The sequence below is a fragment of the Gymnoscopelus microlampas genome (genome assembly GCF_963454915.1).
Source record: "Gymnoscopelus microlampas genome assembly, chromosome: 12".
NCBI classification, from domain to species: Eukaryota; Metazoa; Chordata; class Actinopteri; order Myctophiformes; family Myctophidae; genus Gymnoscopelus; species Gymnoscopelus microlampas.
This window is the reverse complement of record NC_139949.1, coordinates 30,970,900-30,992,705: the sequence shown is the minus strand read 5'-3', so window position 1 is coordinate 30,992,705 and position 21,806 is coordinate 30,970,900. Positions and strand designations below refer to the sequence as shown.

The following is a 21,806-nucleotide window of genomic DNA, read 5'->3' as shown; positions in this document are numbered from 1 at the left end:
GGCACACATGCACACACAAACACGCTTGTTATTTACACTACAGCACTTGCACTTTAGGCATAGTTACTTACCCAGCTGCACTGTAGGCCAGGGTTTAATAATGTGATCAAATTCCAGACACTTTTTTAGTACTGAGACTCTTATTTATTTATTTATTGCATTCACTCAGGGTTTTCTTTTCTTCTTTTTTTTTGTCCATTTTAAATATTGACATTCCAGATGTTGAGCCTTATTAATTCTCCTCTATGTGATAACCTTGTCAAAGCCTTAGTTCTTGAAGGTCAGCGATCAAGGGAGAAGTATGCTGTCGGCCCGGCCAGACCCCCACCCCCACCCCTCCCCCCACTACCCTCCTTCCTTCAAACTCTACTGCTGTCTGACAACCTCCCCCACCCCCCTCCCAGCTCATCTGTCATCTCCATTCATTCCTACAGGACAATAGCAACGAACCCAAGGATTCTACATCCAAGGTTTGAAATGACTCTACTACTACGACTCATACATTAAGCTGAGGGCTTGTCTCTCCCTTTCTGCCTGGTTTGTTGCCTAGATACAATTCACTCGGGGTGTTTAGTCTCTATCCAGTCTTTCATAATGACACACTTGAATGAGTAGCTTTATTACCTTGGCTCATAAAATGTATGTTGCTGTGGACTTACATATTGAATTAGCCCTTAAAAGTCATAGGGCTGATGGGTCCATTATAGCCCACACTTAATGGGAGAAAATGTTTTTTTAGAAAACAGTCTTGATTAAAAGCAGTTTAATTATAACCTATTTTGTTTTCATTGATTGTGCCACTGCGTGGACGGCATGTGAAAGGTTTATTCTCACAGTGGTAATATTCTCTTCCTGTGGTTACTTCTTGAGGCCTAAACAAAGTTTAGACCAACTTTATTCATAACAATAGCCATGGAAAGAAAACCATCTAATCTATTGTATTAACTGTTCCGTTATCTGTACATACTGATCTATTACTGATTGACTATTAATCTACTGAGCTTAACGTTGTAACATCTCTTAACTTGCTCAAACATTTGAAAGCCTCATTGTCCCATATCCAAACAGAACAATAGTCAATTGGCGTTATTATTAAAATAAACAATTATTAGAACTATTTTGATAACATTTTATTCTAAATCACACTTATTTGCCTGTAGTTGCAATTTATGGACAGATATTGCATTCTCATACATTTAAAACAAGCTGCACAAGCAAAACTTTCTGTTGTGTGCCAGGTTAAGTGATGCTAGATGTTAATTTTAGAAATTGTGTTGCATTCCAAATCCATTCCCTCAACTACAATATAAAAAGGAATCATCTCCATTTATCAGTGTTGGACTATGTATGTATTTAGGCATCCTGATAGCAATTTACAAAACATGAAACATACTGTGTTAAGAAACCAACTCTAAAGTATCAAAACAATTTATTTTTAAGGAATGGATCATTATACCAGCACAAATCCCAACCAACTTAGTTGTGCTGATGTACTGCTAGTCTGAACTCAACGATTTTATTTTTTTCAAAAGTTATTCAATTTCAATTTGGTTTATTTGTTGAATTATATATTGTCGCTGTTGGGCAAAGAGGAGAACCTCGTAGGTCCAAAACGGTTACTTTTCAGGAAATGGAAACAAGAACCTGTGTTCCAATGGATCCAGTTTAGTCAGTATTTAGTCACAAGCTCTTGTTAATACCTTTCTTTGGTTAAACATTTATAAAACCCACAGACAGACTTAGACACTTTCAACCTGGTGTCCCTATTTGGGCATGACATAGGCGGGGGGAAAAAACATTCCGAAGTTAGCAGATCTTCAAGCTCACAACACATTCCCGTTGCGATTCGTTGTGAGCTTGTAGATTTGCTACTTTTGCCATTTTGGACATGCGTGGAAGTATAAACTAGGTAGGACATTCATTTATGAAAAACATAAGATAAAAAGATACAATGTTTCTGTCTGACAGCGATGGTATGTATTTTTATGTCCAATAGCAGTGTTTAGTCTTGGCTATTTAATTATTGTGCAATAGTCTTTGCACTTTCCACCACATATTATTCTTGTACCGTACCAGACTTGAATTGGTCTGTGGGGTAGTTATGAAGTCAGACCTGTTTTGAATGGTAAATTGAAATGAAGGGGGGAAAAATAATGCCCTTTTCTGGTTTGGTTTGTGTGTGTGATTATCTTAACAGCACCACACCAACTACAATTCAGTTGCGCGATCCAAGAGCAGAGAGAAGGAATTGGACAAGAAAGAGTCTGAGAACACACAACAAGGCCGATCGAAAGAGAAGAAAGAAGACAGGGATCGGAAAGAAAAGAAAAGAGTGAGAATTTATCATTTTTATCATTGTTCTATCATTGTTCTATCATTATCATAAATGTTCTACCACAATTGAAAATTCCCATGTTACTCAGTAAGTCAAATCATTACAGAACTTGACTGGCGTTATTTTGTGTCATGTCGTCATCTGTTTTTAGGACCACACTGTCAGTGACCGGGAATCAGTGACCCAAGAACCCAAACGTAGAAAAGATGAGAACGGCACTAGTAAGGACACAGACACGTCTCACTTATTTAATTGTCTTCCCTATATGATAATGATGCAGTACAAGCTAAGATATATACATTAGCATTATCTTCTCGTCCAGATTCCTCCAAAAACAGCAAGAGTACCAGTCCTTCCTCAGACTCTGCACTTTCAGCTGAAAAAGAGAAGAAGAGACCCAAATCCTCCAGTAAGGAGAAGGGAGAGTCAGCAAAACCTGAAAGAACCTCCTCTGGAGGCAAAAAGGTGAGCAGAACTATTCTCACTGCACACTTTGATTGTTGCAAGTATCACATTTAGGTAATCTACAGCAAGTTCATGGCTCTGTATTGTCACAGGTTATTGCTAATTAATCTTGTATCCTAGCAATAATATGGATTTTTCAGTTTACATGTTCTTTCTGTTAATGTGCTGCAGGAGTCCAGGCATGATAAAGAGAAATCTGACAAGAAAGACAAGAGGGACAGTAGTGGTGGAAAAGAAGAGAAGAAACAATATCCTTAAATGTAAATCCAAAACTGTGAGCACTTTTTACCATTTATAGTGTGAATATTTTAATATCAAAGTGGGGTGAATAACCCAAATTTAAAGTGGTTCATCACATTTAGTGATATTGAACACTGACTTTTCTACGTAAATAAAACTGATAATGACAGCAATCGGATAAATCGGATTTTTAACTGCATAGTCTCATGACTTAGCTGCAAGAAGAGGAGTAGTTGCCATTCAGTCTTGCCGTGTCAGTCGCAGTACAACAGCGTTAAATCCTTTTGAGTGGTGAAAGTTTTAAAATAACAGATTACTCTAGACTAGAATGATGTCACTTTTAAATTAATTTTACTTTGTGGTAAGTGTGCTATAGTTCACAAATCACAGGAGAGCCTTTTTTTTGTTTTTTTTTTGTTTTAGCGAAACATGCAACTGCTCCGTCTGTACAGGATTGTGCCTACTGCCAAAGTTGAAAAATGCTAATACTTTATGTTGCTAATCCTTGTTACTAAGCAATGCTATCTCCAACAACTATATAAGTCAGTGAAAATTAGAAAAAAAAATGTTGGTCGTGAAATCACATTTAGCATCTAAATGTTTGTTATTTTAGCTGACATTTGATGTTGTCTGTAGACCACTGTTAATATTAGAATTAGTGGGTATATTAGCAGTTTGAAGACCCTCTAGCGAGGGCACGTGGTCCTATAGATTGTCGGTCACGGTCAGTCAGTGCACGCAGGGCTTTTAGTCTCATATTGGATTACTCTTTGTTTCCCTTAACACTCACACTCATAAATCCTCTGAGAAGCACAGATAATGTGCAGTAAAGGTAAGCTATCATTTTCATGGATATTTTGATAAATTATGTTAACATTTTACCTTGAACTCCTTGTAATTTTGTGGTCAGTATTTGGTAGTATTTCTCATCCACCCTCCTATCCCTCTCTTTAGCAAAACTGGAGAAGCTGAGCTTTTTGTCTCAGAGACAGCTGTAACCCCATCTGTATCATCTTGTTATCCGGTTCTTTAATTTCTGCCCGTGTTGTTTTTGATATTGCCCTGCAAGTGATGTTAGTTGTAGTATTCAACTTTAAGAGTTTTTGTTTTTCATTTCAATTTATTTCAGCAAATGAGCTGAAAGCTGTTTTTTTTGTTCCTATTCAGTATGGGCACAATGTGCTATTCAATACAGGAAATGTTATTCTTCTCAGAAATCTGGTTACTGTAGCATCTGATCACGCATTCAATAATCCCTAGGTTAAAAATGTGTCCTTTTTTATGTCATCAGAGTTCGCTTTTGCTTATTTTATTGGAATTAGCAAGCTTTCCATTTTCACTTACCTCATACCCTTTAGAGTTACTTGTCTATTTATTTCTCTTTACCTTTTAATCCAAGCAAGAATTTAGGCAGAGGTGAGCAAAATGATACAAAGGACCAGTTTGTATATTATGTGTACAATAATAAAGATGGTAACATGTAATTCATGTCACTTTTTTTATGTCATGTCCTTTTGTGTTTTCAAGTTTTTACATAATTTATAAATTGCCAGTTCACCCTTGATGCAAATAGAATTGTAAAGACGACAAAATAAAACAAACAAACAAACAAAAAAATCTAAAGCTCTGTACTCCAAATACAACTGTTTTGAAATGACCTTTTGGAGTTTTTATCTGCTGTACTCGAGTGTATGCTTTTTTAAACCAATAAATAATAGTTTTCTTAGTGTGTCACTTTGATCGTGTCTCTTACCCTACTTCCTCCTGTTACACAAGGGAAAGTTGCTGTACTTGCTTTATAAATTATAAATGTTTGCTATGTCTACCAATTGCCACCATTAAAGGTGCTGTAAATTATATTTTTGGGTTAAAACTAAACATTTTGTTTTGTTAAAACATAAGAAGATATAGCAATCATTGCTATTGAGTATTTTTATAGTGTAGTAGAGTAAATTTATAGTGTTCCATTTATGTCTGACCACACCGTTTAAAAAATTGGCACCCTTTCTGAAAGGAGGAGTTCACCCAAAAAATACTTATTTTCTATCAATTGCACACCCCATGAAGCCTTGAATTCATGGATTTGTTTTTGTTGCATTCCTAAGCCAATAATTTGATGACCAGGGGCCTATTTCATGAAAGCAGAATTAGGGGTTAAACCTGGATTTAACACCTATCCTGGCTTAATTTAGCCAGGATTTGCGATGAATCGGTTTCATGAAAGCTGATTTATCGGCTGAATTATCTTGCCAGATTAGTTTAGCCAGAGCACCCTGGATAAGTTTATCCATGACTCGATTTCAGGAAAGAAAATGTACGCAATCCTACCTTAGTTACCATGGGGCCTATTTCACAAAAGCAGAATTAGGGGTTAAGGGCGCGCTCCCACCAAAACATGGTCGGCTAGTGTTAAACGCAGGTTGTGTTATTTCCACAGTTAATTCAACACATGTGTTTGTATGTGGACTCATTATAATGGGTGCAATACGTTAACCCGAACCCTAACCCTAACCGCACGCGGATGCCACATAGTCGGAGAAATGGAATGTCGGATTAACGTATGCCTCCCCATTTTAATGACCCTGCATTCAAATAAAATGAAATAAATACAATAAGATCTAATCAATTTAATTACTATTACTGAAATAGAGTGTGACCACAATCTGCATGAGAGACAGTGAGAGATGGTGTAATGGCATAGTGATCAGACTCAGCACAGAAGTTCCATGTTCAAATCCCAGTCATCCCATATTTCAATGTTTTAGCACTTTGACAAGTCAAAACCACTAGAAGACACCTGCTGAGGGCCCAAAGGTGCAGTGGTGTGGTGTGCTTGACCAGTTGCCTTTGCTACACACAGTTTGCAGGTTCAAGTCCCATGCCAACGTACACGGAGGACCATCAGGGGGACTGCGTCCCTCCCCTGTTTGCTGATAGTTAAAGGTGGGGGGTTATAACTGAAAGAACTCTTCCCAGCTAAGGTTTTACTAATTAATTAGTATTAGCTTTATCAGCTAATTAAAGCAGACACAGGGTTATTGTAATTTAAAAGTGTCGGCAATACTTTGCCACGCTTTCTCCCTGGATCCATTTATTGCGGCCATGTTTCCTTTCTTGCTTATTATACATTTTACTTCCTCGTATGATTCCGGGGAGACATCAAATTTCTCTTTTGGGTCTTGTGTCGAACCAATAGGCTCTATGCACAGCAGCCATATTGGAAAGAAATTGGGCCTCTTCTTACTTCCTTCACAGGTGTTACCAATGATACTAATGAAGGCTCTGTTCCATTCTGGTCAGGGTGCTGATATTGTGCATGTTGGCTCACTAGAAACACTCCCACTCCCACTTCCCAAATGGCCCCTTATGGTGGGTGTGTAACTCTGAGAGTGTACAAATTACGGGTCCATTTGGTTCCATTTGTACACTCTCAGAGTTATGGGGGTCCTTGAAAATAAGACAACCACTATGCCACACTAAATGAAACAGAGCCTTAATTAGTATCATTGGTAACACCTGTGAAGGAAGTAAGGAAGGGGCCCAATTCATACCCAATATGGCTGCTGTGCATAGAGCCTATTACTCCTGCGGAGACATCAAATTTCTCTTTTGGGCCTTGAGTCCCAAGACTTAAGGCCCAAAAGAGAAATTTGATGTCTCCGTGGATCTATCACGTTTGACTCAAGACTCTTTTGGGTCTTGAGTTTTGGGACTCTTTTGGGTCTTGAGTCTTGGACTCATGCACTTGTAAACAAATGCCTTTAATTCATTTGGTGGAATGACTCATCACGTTCATATAATGTCAATGTACACAAGTCAGTGTGCTTGGTTAGCTCTGTTGGAAGAGCTCTTGACTTCAGACCACAAGGTCATCAGTATCTCTGGCATCTGAGCAATCTGGCTCCTACGGGTCTACTATCTTTTTTCGCCTTTATCATAAAGGTTGCTGGACAATATATAGAGGATGAAATGCATCATTTATTAAATAATATAAAGGTAATAGAAATGTCTCTCATTGTAGAAAATGAGAGACATGACGCTTTATTCATGGGGTACCAGGAGTGCCAGGGGTGGGGGTCTGGGCCATCACCTGTACTCACCTGGCATAAAAGGGGCTCTGAGAGCAGCTTGAGCCATTGTTACAGTCTGGCTCAGAGACCATAACAAAAAAGGGGAGACGACACGGAGGAATACATAAATAAGTGTAACGTTTATTCACCAAATAGTGAAAGAATAGTAATTAAGTAATAAGTCAGGTTTCCAAATCACAAAGGCAGGGAAACATGCTGCCCACTGAGGAATGACAATTTGGAAAATTGTGTCTCCAATGAACCCTTGGCCCTTCGGCACACACTTGGGCAGTAGTACTCATTCAAGTACTACATTCTCAATGAAGTACCCCTGTGCACAATTTTTCACCTCCTTTTTGGGGAGAACAAGATTGAACAGCTCCTTCAGTGTGGGATCGGCTTTCTGCTCTCTCACCAACTCTGAGTGTGAAATAGACCTACTGTAATAGTTTTAGAATTGTACTCCTTTAAAAGTTCAGAGATTTATAATGGAGGTCGATGGACGATTTTGGGACCTCAAAAAAACACTTTCACCTAGAAATTCCATTCACAGTCCGAAAATTCCACCTTACTGTGGACATGCATGCTTGAGATTTTTTCTTTGAAATCATTTGTAGTTTTGGAGATATTTAACTGTAAGTGCCCAATGCATTGTCAATGCGGCAATGGACATTTAAAGGCAGGCTTACAACTACATACTTAGGCCTAGTAACCTCATTCATACTTTAAAATGTTCATCTTACTGTGGACATGTTTGCCTGAAAAGGAATCTTTGAAATGTTGCATAGTTTTAGAATTGTACTCCTTTAAAAGTTCAGAGATTTAGAATGGAGGCGGATGGAAGGTTTTGGGACCTTAAAAAACACTTTCACCTAGAAACTCCATTCACAGTTCAAAAATTCCACCTTACTGTGGACATGCATGCTTGAGAAACATTTTTTAAAAATCATTTGTAGTTATGGAGATATTTAACTTTAAGCGCCCCATGTATTGTCGATGCGGCAATGGACATTTAAAGGCAGGCTTACAACTACATACTTACGCCTAGTAACCTCATTCATACTTTAAAATATTCATCTTACTGTGGACATGTTTGCCTGAAAAGGAATCTTTGAAATGTTGCATAGTTTTAGAATTGTACTCCTTTAAAAGTTCAGAGATTTAGAATGGAGGCGGATGGAAGGTTTTGGGACCTTAAAAAACACTTTCACCTAGGAACTCCATTCACAGTTCAAAAATTCCACCTTACTGTGGACATGCATGCTTGAGAAACTTAAAAAAAATAATAATTTGTAGTTATGGAGATATTTAACTGTAAGCGCCCAATGCATTGTCAATGCGGCAATGGACATTTAAAGGCAGGCTTACAACTACATACTTAGGCCTAGTAACCTCATTCATACTTTAAAATGTTCATCTTACTGTGGACATGTTTGCCTGAAAAGGAATCTTTGAAATGTTGCATAGTTTTAGAATTGTACTCCTTTAAAAGTTCAGAGATTTAGAATGGAGGCGGATGGAAGGTTTTGGGACCTTAAAAAACACTTTCACCTAGAAACTCCATTCACAGTTCAAAAATTCCACCTTACTGTGGACATGCATGCTTGAGAAACTTTTTTTAAAAATCATTTGTAGTTATGGAGATATTTAACTTTAAGCGCCCCATGTATTGTCGATGCGGCAATGGACATTTAAAGGCAGGCTTACAACTACATACTTACGCCTAGTAACCTCATTCATACTTTAAAATATTCATCTTACTGTGGACATGTTTGCCTGAAAAGGAATCTTTGAAATGTTGCATAGTTTTAGAATTGTACTCCTTTAAAAGTTCAGAGATTTAGAATGGAGGCGGATGGAAGGTTTTGGGACCTTAAAAAACACTTTCACCTAGGAACTCCATTCACAGTTCAAAAATTCCACCTTACTGTGGACATGCATGCTTGAGAAACTTAAAAAAAAAAAAAAATTGTAGTTATGGAGATATTTAACTTTAAGCGCCCCATGTATTGTCGATGCGGCAATGGACATTTAAAGGCAGGCTTACAACTACATACTTATGCCTAGTAACCTCATTCATACTTTAAAATATTCATCTTACTGTAGACATGTTTGCCTGAAAAGGAATCTTTGAAATGTTGCAGAGTTTTAGAATTGTACTCCTTTAAAAGTTCAGAGATTTAGAATGGAGGCGGATGGAAGGTTTTGGGACCTTAAAAAACACTTTCACCTAGAAACTCCATTCACAGTTCAAAAATTCCACCTTACTGTGGACATGCATGCTTGAGAAACTTTTTTTAAAAATCATTTGTAGTTATGGAGATATTTAACTTTAAGCGCCCCATGTATTGTCGATGCGGCAATGGACATTTAAAGGCAGGCTTACAACTACATACTTACGCCTAGTAACCTCATTCATACTTTAAAATATTCATCTTACTGTGGACATGTTTGCCTGAAAAGGAATCTTTGAAATGTTGCATAGTTTTAGAATTGTACTCCTTTAAAAGTTCAGAGATTTAGAATGGAGGCGGATGGAAGGTTTTGGGACCTTAAAAAACACTTTCACCTAGGAACTCCATTCACAGTTCAAAAATTCCACCTTACTGTGGACATGCATGCTTGAGAAACTTAAAAAAAAAAAAAAATTGTAGTTATGGAGATATTTAACTTTAAGCGCCCCATGTATTGTCGATGCGGCAATGGACATTTAAAGGCAGGCTTACAACTACATACTTATGCCTAGTAACCTCATTCATACTTTAAAATATTCATCTTACTGTGGACATGTTTGCCTGAAAAGGAATCTTTGAAATGTTGCAGAGTTTTAGAATTGTACTCCTTTAAAAGTTCAGAGATTTAGAATGGAGGCGGATGGAAGGTTTTGGGACCTTAAAAAACACTTTCACCTAGAAACTCCATTCACAGTTCAAAAATTCCACCTTACTGTGGACATGCATGCTTGAGAAACTTTTTTTTAAAATCATTTGTAGTTATGGAGATATTTAACTTTAAGCGCCCCATGTATTGTCGATGCGGCAATGGACATTTAAAGGCAGGCTTACAACTGCTTTATAAGCAGTTTGTAGACTATTAACAAATCATTAACAACCTGTTTATTGATATTCGTAAATGATTACTAAAACCTTTATAACTACGGTTACAAATCATCTATAAAGGTATTAGTAACTATTCATGAATAAGCCATGTATAATACATCTGTAAATGATTATTAAATCATTTGTAACTGATGTTACATAATATATACAAGCTATTGGTAGCTTGTTCATGTTTAACATATGCTTTGTTAAACATTCCTAAAGTATCTATAAATCCTTAGTACATGTTATTATGTGCCCTATAGTAAAGTGAAGACAGTTCATCATTTACAACTGTCTGTTAATGTGTTTGTTCATGTTTAACATGCTTTGTAAAACATTCCTAAAATATCTATAAATCCTTTGTACATGTTATTATGTGCCCTACAGTAAAGTGAAGACAGTTCATCATTTATGACTGTCTGTTAATGTGGACTTTCTCCTTACCTGTTGCAAACTACCTGGCTTTCATGAATGCAGACACCAAACAATTACTAGAATTATCATTCATGTTAAGCAAATGATGCGTAAGACATTCATAAAGAGTATGTAAACCATTTGTGGTGTTAGGGACCAAAAAAGTCACTACAAAGTACTACCAATCAACTCTAAATTGCCTGAAACGTACTCCTAACAGGTTTTTGGGGGGACGATTTTGGCCTCCACACTTAGTGATTATTTCGGATTTAACTTTCGTTTCGGTGGTGACCAACTTTCGTTTCGGTAGTTTGATTACAAAATGTAAGTTGTGTAAAAAATAATCTGACTATACTAAGTTGTTATTTGTTTGTTTAAGTCAGGCTATACTCTACTCAGAGTCATAAGTTTACAAAATGTACTAAAGTACAGTGAACGTCTGTGCGGTTTGTCTTCATCACTGAAAATAACGTACATGTAAACTGATGTCATGTGCAGTTGGGGTGAAGAAACACAACCATTTCACTCCTAATAATACCTATTTGATTTGACATCCTGACTTGCTGCTGTAGCTGAGGCTTGAACCTGTTACCTGCGGCTCACTAGTCAGTGACTCTATCCATTCACCTACAGCTGTTTCCTTGGAATTTGCGGTTCTGAAACGATTTGTTGTCAACCCCCCAAATTGACATGTATTTGGGCAGTGGACCCCAATGTGAAAAGATGTAGTGTCAGGGCCCCCCATGAAAAAGATTTATATTTATGCTGTAACACATTATTTTAAAGTTATTTGTCTTGTTTGTTGTTCAAGTCAAAGCACCAGGAAGGCTGTACTTGTCAGCCATCTGTTAGCTCAATGGGTTGAGACGCAGTATTCATGATCCAGAGGCCATGAGTTCAAATCCCATTGATGTCTTTCCTATGATTCTTTCCTTTGCAGACTGGCTTCCAGAAGATCAACTGAAAACTACCAGGAAGGCTATATTTGTCATCCAACTGTTAGCTCAATGGGTTGAGACGCAGTATACATGATCCAGAGGCCATGAGTTCAAATCCCATTGATGTCTTGCCTATGATTCTTTCCTTTGCAGACTGGCTTCCAGAAGATCAACTAAAAACTACCAGGAAGGCTGTACTTGTCAGCCATCTGTTAGCTCAATGGGTTGAGACGCAGTATTCATGATCCAGAGGCCATGAGTTCAAATCCCATTGATGTCTTTCCTATGATTCTTTCCTTTGCAGACTGGCTTCCAGAAGATCAACTGAAAACTACCAGGAAGGCTGTACTTGTCAGCCATCTGTTAACTCAATGGGTTGAGAAGCAGTATACATGATCCAGAGGCCATGAGTTCAAATCCCACTGGTGTCTTTACTGTGATGCTTCCCTTTGCAGACTAACTTCTAGAAAAACAAGTTAAAACCACCAGAAAACCTGTAACTGTCAGCCAACAGCATAGCTCAACTGGTAGAGCGTCTGTCCAATAACATGACTTGACTTGACTTGACTTGAGTGGGTTCGATTCCCACTCGAGTCAAGTGTCCCCGGTAACTTGGGGCAACGGATAAATTGACTGATATCCTTAGTGATGCTTCCCTTTGCAGACTAACTTCTAGAAAAACAAGTTAAAACCACCAGAAAACCTGTAACTGTCAGCCAACAGCATAGCTCAACTGGTAGAGCGTCTGTCCAATAACATGACTTGACTTGACTTGACTTGAGTGGGTTCGATTCCCACTCGAGTCAAGTGTCCCCGGTAATTTGGGGCAACGGATAAATTGACTGATATCCTTAGTGATGCTTCCCTTTGCAGACTAACTTCTAGAAAAACAAGTTAAAACCACCAGGAAACCTGTAACTCTCAGCCTACAGCATAGCTCTTTTATCCGTTGCCCCAAGATACCGGGGACACTTGACTCAAGTGGGAATCGAACCCACTCAAGTCAAGTCATGTTATTGGACAGACGCTCTACCAGTTGAGCTATGCTGTAGGCTGAGAGTTACAGGTTTCCTGGTGGTTTTAACTTGTTTTTCTAGAAGTTAGTCTGCAAAGGGAAGCATCACTAAGGATATCAGTCAATTTATCCGTTGCCCCAAATTACCGGGGACACTTGACTCGAGTGGGAATCGAACCCACTCAAGTCAAGTCAAGTCATGTTATTGGACAGACGCTCTACCAGTTGAGCTATGCTGTTGGCTGACAGTTACAGGTTTTCTGGTGGTTTTAACTTGTTTTTCTAGAAGTTAGTCTGCAAAGGGAAGCATCACTAAGGATATCAGTCAATTTATCCGTTGCCCCAAGTTACCGGGGACACTTGACTCGAGTGGGAATCGAACCCACTCAAGTCAAGTCAAGTCAAGTCATGTTATTGGACAGACGCTCTACCAGTTGAGCTATGCTGTTGGCTGACAGTTACAGGTTTTCTGGTGGTTTTAACTTGTTTTTCTAGAAGTTAGTCTGCAAAGGGAAGCATCACAGTAAAGACACCAGTGGGATTTGAACTCATGGCCTCTGGATCATGTATACTGCGTCTCAACCCATTGAGTTAACAGATGGCTGACAAGTACAGCCTTCCTGGTAGTTTTCAGTTGATCTTCTGGAAGCCAGTCTGCAAAGGAAAGAATCATAGGAAAGACATCAATGGGATTTGAACTCATGGCCTCTGGATCATGAATACTGCGTCTCAACCCATTGAGCTAACAGATGGCTGACAAGTACAGCCTTCCTGGTAGTTTTTAGTTGATCTTCTGGAAGCCAGTCTGCAAAGGAAAGAATCATAGGCAAGACATCAATGGGATTTGAACTCATGGCCTCTGGATCATGTATACTGCGTCTCAACCCATTGAGCTAACAGTTGGATGACAAATATAGCCTTCCTGGTAGTTTTCAGTTGATCTTCTGGAAGCCAGTCTGCAAAGGAAAGAATCATAGGAAAGACATCAATGGGATTTGAACTCATGGCCTCTGGATCATGAATACTGCGTCTCAACCCATTGAGCTAACAGATGGCTGACAAGTACAGCCTTCCTGGTGCTTTGACTTGAACAACAAACAAGACAAATAACTTTAAAATAATGTGTTACAGCATAAATATAAATCTTTTTCATGGGGGGCCCTGACACTACATCTTTTCACATTGGGGTCCACTGCCCAAATACATGTCAATTTGGGGGGTTGACAACAAATCGTTTCAGAACCGCAAATTCCAAGGAAACAGCTGTAGGTGAATGGATAGAGTCACTGACTAGTGAGCCGCAGGTAACAGGTTCAAGCCTCAGCTACAGCAGCAAGTCAGGATGTCAAATCAAATAGGTATTATTAGGAGTGAAATGGTTGTGTTTCTTCACCCCAACTGCACATGACATCAGTTTACATGTACGTCATTTTCAGTGATGAAGACAAACCGCACAGACGTTCACTGTACTTTAGTACATTTTGTAAACTTATGACTCTGAGTAGAGTATAGCCTGACTTAAACAAACAAATAACAACTTAGTATAGTCAGATTATTTTTTACACAACTTACATTTTGTAATCAAACTACCGAAACGAAAGTTGGTCACCACCGAAACGAAAGTTAAATCCGAAATAATCACTAAGTGTGGAGGCCAAAATCGTCCCCCCAAAAACCTGTTAGGAGTACGTTTCAGGCAATTTAGAGTTGATTGGTAGTACTTTGTAGTGACTTTTTTGGTCCCTAACACCACAAATGGTTTACATACTCTTTATGAATGTCTTACGCATCATTTGCTTAACATGAATGATAATTCTAGTAATTGTTTGGTGTCTGCATTCATGAAAGCCAGGTAGTTTGCAACAGGTAAGGAGAAAGTCCACATTAACAGACAGTCATAAATGATGAACTGTCTTCACTTTACTGTAGGGCACATAATAACATGTACAAAGGATTTATAGATATTTTAGGAATGTTTTACAAAGCATGTTAAACATGAACAAACACATTAACAGACAGTTGTAAATGATGAACTGTCTTCACTTTACTATAGGGCACATAATAACATGTACTAAGGATTTATAGATACTTTAGGAATGTTTAACAAAGCATATGTTAAACATGAACAAGCTACCAATAGCTTGTATATATTATGTAACATCAGTTACAAATGATTTAATAATCATTTACAGATGTATTATACATGGCTTATTCATGAATAGTTACTAATACCTTTATAGATGATTTGTAACCGTAGTTATGAAGGTTTTAGTAATCATTTACGAATGTCAATAAACAGGTTGTTAATGATTTGTTAATAGTCTACAAACTGCTTATAAACGTTTATAAATGCTTTAGAATGGGTCGTTACAAATGATTTAATAATCTTTTACAGATGTATATAAATGGCTTATTCATGAATAGTTCACTACTTACTAATACTTTACAAATGATTTGTAACTGTAGTTATAAAGGTTTTAGTAATCATTTACGAATGTCAACAAACAGGTTGTTAATGATTTGTTAATAGTTTACAAACTACTTATAAACGTTTATAAATGCTTTATAACGGGTCATTATTGTAAAGTGCTACCGACTTTTTTTTTGGTCCCGTTTCGGTAGTGACACCATTGTGTCACTACCGAAACGAAGTTAAATCCGAAAAAAATCACTAAGTGTGGAGGCCAAAAAAAAATTGGTCCCGTTTCGGTAGTGACACAATGGTGTCACTACCGAAACGAAATAAAACTTGTTCCCCCAAAAACCTGTTAGGAGTACGTTTCAGGCAATTTAAAGTTGATTGGTAGTGACTTTTTTTTTGGTCCCTAACATTCATCGAGCTCTGAACTTAGTAATTTTTTTCCGTTTCGGTAGTGAGACAATGGTGTCACTACCGAAACGAGAAAAAAATGTTTTCCCCCAAAAACCTGTTAGGATACATTTCAGGCAATTTAAAGTTGATTGGTAGTGACTTTTTTTTTGGCCCCTAACATTCATCGAGCTCTGGACTTAGTACATTTTTTTCCGTTTCGGTACACAATGGTGTCACTACCGAAACGAAAAAAAAATTGTTCCCCCAAAAACCTGTTAGGAGTACGTTTCAGGCAATTTAAAGTTGATTGGTAGTGACTTTTTTTTTGGTCCCTAACATTCATCGAGCTCTGGACTTAGTAATTTTTTTTCCGTTTCGGTAGTGACACTACCGAAACGAAAAAAAAATTGTTCCCCCAAAAACCTGTTAGGAGTACGTTTCAGGCAATTTAAAGTTGATTGGTAGTGACTTTTTTTTTGGTCCCTAACATTCATCGAGCTCTGGACTTAGTACATTTTTTTCCTTTTCGGTAGTGACACTACCGAAAAAAAAAAAAAAAAAGAAATCCCCAAAAAACCTGTTAGGAGTACGTTTCAGGCAATTTAAAGTTGATTGGTAGTGACTTTTTTTTTGGTCCCTAACATTCATCGAGCTCTGGACTTAGTAATTTTTTTTCCGTTTCGGTAGTGACACTACCGAAACGAAAAACATTTTTTTTCCCCAAAAAACCTGTTAGGAGTACGCTTCAGGCAATTTAAAGTTGATTGGTAGTGACTTTTTTTTTGGTCCCTAACATTCATCGAGCTCTGGACTTAGTAATTTTTTTTCCGTTTCAGTAGTGACACTACCGAAACGAAAAAAAAAAAAAATCCCCCAAAAACCTGTTAGGAGTACGTTTCAGGCAATTTAAAGTTGATTGGTAGTGACTTTTTTTTTGGTCCCTAACATTCATCGAGTTCTGGACTTAGTCATTTTTTTTTCGTTTTGGTAGTGAAACAATGGTGTCACTACCGAAACGAGAAAAAAAAATGTTCCCCCAAAAACCTGTTAGGAGTACGTTTCAGGCAATTTAAAGTTGATTGGTAGTGACTTTTTTTTGGTCCCTAACATTCATCGAGCTCTGGAATTTTTTTTCCGATTCGGTAGTGACACCATTGTGTCACTACCGAAACGAAGTTAAATCCGAAAAAATCACTAAGTTTGGAGGCCAACATTTTTTTTTCCCCCCAAAAAAACGTGATAGGAGTACGTTTCAGGCAATTTAAAGTTGATTGGTAGTGACTTTTTTTTTGGTCCCTAACATTCATCGAGCTCTGGACTTAGTAAATTTATTTTTTCACCATTGGGTCACTACCGAAACGAAACCGAAACGAAAGTTAAATCCGAAAAAATCACTAAGTGTGGAGGCCAAAATCGTCTCCCCGAAAACCTGTTAGGAGTACGTTTCAGGCAATTTAGAGTTGATTGGTAGTACTTTGTAGTGACACTTTTTTTGGTCCCTAACATTCATCGAGCTCTGGACTTAGTAAATTTATTTTTTCACCATTGGGTCACTACCGAAACGAAACCGAAACGAAAGTTAAATCCGAAAAAATCACAAAGTGTGGAGGCCAAAATCGTCCCCCCGAAAACCTGTTAGGAGTACGTTTCAGGCAATTTAGAGTTGATTGGTAGTACTTTGTAGTGACACTTTTTTTGGTCCCTAACATTCATCGAGCTCTGAAGCTCAGGACATTCACAGTTCAAAAATTCCACCTTACTGTGGACATGCATGCTTGAGATTTTTTTTTTTTTAATAATTTGTAGTTTTGGAGATATTTAACTTTAAGCGCCCCATGTATTGTCGATGCGGCAATGGACATTTAAAGGCAGGCTTACAACTACATACTTACGCCTAGTAACCTCATTCATACTTTAAAATGTTCATCTTACTGTGGACATGTTTGCCTGAAAAGGAATCTTTGAAATGTTTAATAGTTTTAGAATTGTACTCCTTTAATAGTTCAGAGATTTATAATGGAGGTCGATGGACGATTTTGGGACCTCAAAAAAACACTTTCACCTAGAAACTCCATTCACAGTTCAAAAATTCCACCCAGCTGGTTTAGCAGAAAGTTTGAGGATCCAATGGATTTAGCTGGTTTTGTCAGAAGCGCTTTTTAATACTTTTCATTGGTTTAATATTTTAACCAACACACAGACGTAAAGGGTGTTCAATAGCACTGATTTATGAAAAATAGGAAAGCTGGTATCTGCCCGACAGCAATGATATGCCTTCCCCCATTTCTCTGTTACTTTTCATATACATTATGTGTGCACAACCCCAAAACATTGTCATCACATGCCCTAGACAGAAAGATGGAGGGACATTGGGCATGTCTCCAGGCGGACATTTGTTCTCTACCAACACACCTTTCTTGTCTTGCTGCTGTATCACCATATTATGTGCAAAATTCTAATATAAGTTTCACTGCCATAGTTTGAGCAGGACACAGTGAGATATTATTAAAGAAACATACTCTGAATTTTCAATGGATATAATAATGATTATACATACAAGATGAATATAAATGCTTTTATTTAGGAAATGTAATAAAACTCTTTGTACATGACCTCCCTAAAGAGGTTAGTTTTGCCCATACATGCAACTCTCTTTGTTGAGGTGCAATTACAAATTGGAAAAACAAATCAAAAAACAAAAACCTAAAATAAAGAATAAAACAGATCAAATGTGATTGTCCGTTGACTCACTCAGACCTGTTTAGGGTTGCAGTTTGGTAAAACTGTCAACCAAATTCACATGCTTTTTTTGTGTGGAGATGAATGTCTTGTTAAACTAAACAAATACAAGCATACATGATTTGTAGCAATTTTACTTTTTTTCCCCCTAAAGTTGAAGAGATGTCACTCAAACAGACACAAGCTGTTTCCTTCTCCACGCTTAGTTTACACTTCACCAGCTAAACTTCTGCATACACAGACACAGAAAAAGCTTGTTACAACCAAATATACTATATGTTATAATTTACCAAAATGTTAAAAGATTCACAACTGCAGATATTGCATTTAAATGAGGCTAGCTGCTAAATTTGTACAAAGTGTTGAATGAGGCTGGATGCTTACTTAAACCGTTTGAATATACTGTATGTTGAAAAGGGGGCAATCTCCTATGCAAGTATTTGCTAAAGCAATTCTTACTGTTGTTTTGAATATTGCAGCATTATGGCACCAACTGTTTTAAAAGCTAACCGGACCTCGACAAAATATATTCTTGGTTCACAATTCTGGAAGTTGTGACAAATGTGATCTCATTGCAGTAGATTCAAACCAAGCATCTTATTGACTAAAGACACAAATTATGATATTGCCTTGTCCAACAGCCTTCGAGAATAAATTGACACTTTCTAAACCATTCGACTAGTTCAACATGACCTGCATTTTCTGAATAAGGAATAGGGTCAAATATTGTCACTTTTATTGATTGATCTATTGAGTGAAGCTTGTCCTAATGATGACACTGAAAATAGTCTTAGTAAATTAAGTAGGTGACTTCACTACACTAAATATAACATTTAAATCCAACATAACATTTCACCACAAAAATATGTCTGCAAAGGATTTAAAACACGTATGTACTTCGGGATACTTTTGATGGCATTTCGCTTCTTCTTTAAAATGGAAAATAAAACGTTCTGACATAGATTACAACCATTGATCTAGTTCCCATCTGAAATCTGAAACGAAATGTTCCGCCTTAGTTCGCAAATTTAAATCTATTTTTCAAGTGAATAAAATTTCAATTGCATTGCCATGACACTGAAGGCTGCATAAGGCACTAAAAGAGACAAATTCCATATTTCCAGAAGAACGAGTCCTGTTGCGTCATCATCTTTGGATGTTTGTGACAGGCTTTGTGACCCAGGATGAGCAGATGTTGACAGTAGGCTCAGGCCCAAGCTGATGACCAAGTCTTTTGCCTCCAGGATGCCAGCCACAGCTTGTTGTATTCATACAGAGTGACTGTATCTCCATCGAGATAAACCGGTAGAACGGAACACATTCAACATCTGTAAAGCCACCAGAAGCAAGTAGAGAATATAAATGAAAATCATTCCTGACTCTGCAACGGAATGTACTTTAGCCGGAAAACAGGAATTCCTTCAACAACAGTAATTTAAACAAGTAAAGACATTTGATTAATGATTAGGTTAAATGCATTTGTAAATGTATTGTTTACTCCTCATTAAGCAAGCTTATAAAAGCAAAATGACAGAAGACATACCCCCTAGATTTTAACACTCTCTGTTCCATACACGTTGTAGCCTTCTCGGTACGTGGCAAAATTCTGGGCATTTGTTGGAGGGGCAGGTTTAAAGTTTTGTGCATTCTTTGCCAGTTTCAGTCTTTTGGTTTCTTGCCGTGACTTGTAGCAGAATTCTACCAAAGCCACGGTCATGGCCAGCCCAAGCCCCCCAACCAGAATATAGAAGACTCCAGCCACATTGCTCAGGCTTAGTGCACTTGTCTTGTCCTGGGGGGAGGTAGGGAACACTGTTAAGAATTTTAAATTGATAGTGAGGCTGGCCTCAGCCAGACTCAAATCCAGCTTTGAAGTAGACCAGTCACACTTTATCTGAACTAAACATTCCCAGAAATTCTAAAGGGACTGAGTAACTTTATTGCAAAATGAGGAGACAGCAAATCCCTTGCAGATAGTTGCCTGCTGTTACGTAGACCTGGGGTAATCTGAGGCTGACTTACTGAGTGACTTTCCTGTCAAAGTTGAAAGCTGCAGTGATTTCCTACTTAACGAGTGAAATGTCACTCCTCAGTTGCAGAAATAGTAAACTAGCCCTTTTCTACCCTAAAAGAGCTGGATTGGTGAATGTAGAGAGAAAGGCTCCATCTATCCTACCTTGTGGTCTCTTTGCAAGGTCACCCCTAAAGGAAGGTGGTCAGAGTCGTACAGGTCTAAACATTAAGCCCTGATTTGACTCTAATACCTATTCAACTTATCCTTTGTCACACTGCATCTTGACATTTAAACCAAAGTGACAAGCTGTGAAAATTGAATTGAACCATTTTGCTGCAATTAAAAGCCAAACATAAATATTGAAATTCCTTTATATGGGTTTTACCATTTGTATTTTAACCCAAAGTCTTGATAGGGTGATATTATATTGATCTCCACTTTGGATCACAGTCTCTGGACCACCCACCTAACTCAGTCGGTTAAACTAGTTTAATAACTTCTATAGAATTAAAAAATAAGCAACCCAGCAGCCAATGTAATTTATTGTGGCAAGGCCATTAAACACCAGTTGTTGGTATGGCAATTGTATGGCAAGTTGATGTGAAATGGTCTGTTTGGAGGTTCTCACAATAAGGAAACTTGCTGATAACGGGTAATGCATAATGGCCCTGGATTAATTATACATTATGTTGCAAACAAATGAATAAGAACACAAATAAACAAAATTTCAATAGTGGTTTGGACAAGAAAAAAGCAGTATAATGGTTGCAATTCCATGATTCAACTTTTCATAATTGTATGAGTACACAATAATAATTACATGCTGCACCTTTGTTTTATCTAGATTGTCAAAATGTCTAGACATTGATGAAATTATGTTTAAAATAATGAATGGTGATTATGATAGATAATGATAATAGTGGAAGTAAGTAAGTGAAAGAAGCATAACTATAACAATATCAAATAATATTGTCCCTGTGTTTTGTAGATTATTCTAGGGACAGCCAAGCAAGTGTTCTATATTTTTAGTATGCTTTAAAGAATGTATGCTTTAGATGTTTGCATATGAACAGTTAAGTCAAAATGCAATTTGTAATCAGCATAAAAAGACCTGCAGCGACTGACCTTACTTCCAGAGTCCTTGGTTCCACATTCACCCTTATCGTACCACCATTTGTTTTTCAGCTTGTCTAAGACTCCTTGTTCACTGAGTTTCAATACTGCAAGGTTTACAGGAGTTCTTCACGTGGGAAATAACATAAATAACATTATATTATGTTATTTTATGTTATTCAACTTTTAATCTACTTGATACTGTACAAAGCGATAAGAGTAGGGTGCTGGCCAAGACATCACAGATAGCAAGCAAACACTAGCTGTGACTTTTTTTTATAAACCATAACTACCCTAGCATGCCAGACCCCACGTATATCGCTTTGAGTAATCGGCACACACTGTTCAAGGTAGAATATATTTTAACTTGCAGAGTAAGAAGCTGCCGCATAGCTTTGTACAACAAAGAGGTGGGATTGCTGTGGGCAAATTTTTGTGCAGCTTTTTAAATAATTAATTAGGTGGATCTGACAGGAACCCTTTCTTGCCTAATAAAAAAAAGAAAAAAGCAGTCCACTTTCATTATCACAGCAAAGACATGAGTGTTAAT

The 21,806-nt window shown here is 37.6% G+C and overlaps 2 protein-coding genes across 5 annotated transcripts in view; one reads left to right on the top strand and one right to left on the bottom strand.

Annotated features, from left to right (window-relative positions):
• The window catches only part of thoc2 (THO complex 2), a 31,994-nt gene extending 27,223 nt beyond the window's left edge, over positions 1-4,771 (top strand). Inside the window, exons 33-39 of one of the 3 annotated variants that reach the window (XM_084073658.1) lie at positions 435-470; positions 2,198-2,332; positions 2,487-2,556; positions 2,658-2,800; positions 2,972-3,048; positions 3,833-3,872; positions 3,995-4,771. In XM_084073658.1, the coding sequence (XP_083929784.1) occupies positions 435-470; positions 2,198-2,332; positions 2,487-2,556; positions 2,658-2,800; positions 2,972-3,048; positions 3,833-3,860 (489 nt within the window). In that variant the 3' untranslated portion in view covers positions 3,861-3,872; positions 3,995-4,771. Of the gene's footprint in view, positions 1-265; positions 322-434; positions 471-2,197; positions 2,333-2,486; positions 2,557-2,657; positions 2,801-2,971; positions 3,049-3,832; positions 3,873-3,994 lie in introns of those variants that run through there. The other 2 variants (XR_014601908.1, XR_014601909.1) reach the window with 2 other exon arrangements.
• Positions 4,772-18,058: 13,287 nt separating this feature from the next.
• Positions 18,059-21,806, bottom strand: part of gria3a (glutamate receptor, ionotropic, AMPA 3a) — a 92,652-nt gene continuing 88,904 nt past the window's right edge. Inside the window, exons 14-16 of one of the 2 annotated variants that reach the window (XM_084074743.1) lie at positions 21,269-21,383; positions 19,673-19,921; positions 18,059-19,457 (exon numbers count right to left, since the gene is read on the bottom strand). In XM_084074743.1, coding sequence (XP_083930869.1) covers positions 19,676-19,921; positions 21,269-21,383 — 361 coding nt within the window. In that variant the 3' untranslated portion in view covers positions 18,059-19,457; positions 19,673-19,675. The remainder of the gene's footprint in view (positions 19,458-19,672; positions 19,922-21,268; positions 21,384-21,806) is intronic. The other variant, XM_084074744.1, reaches the window with a different exon arrangement.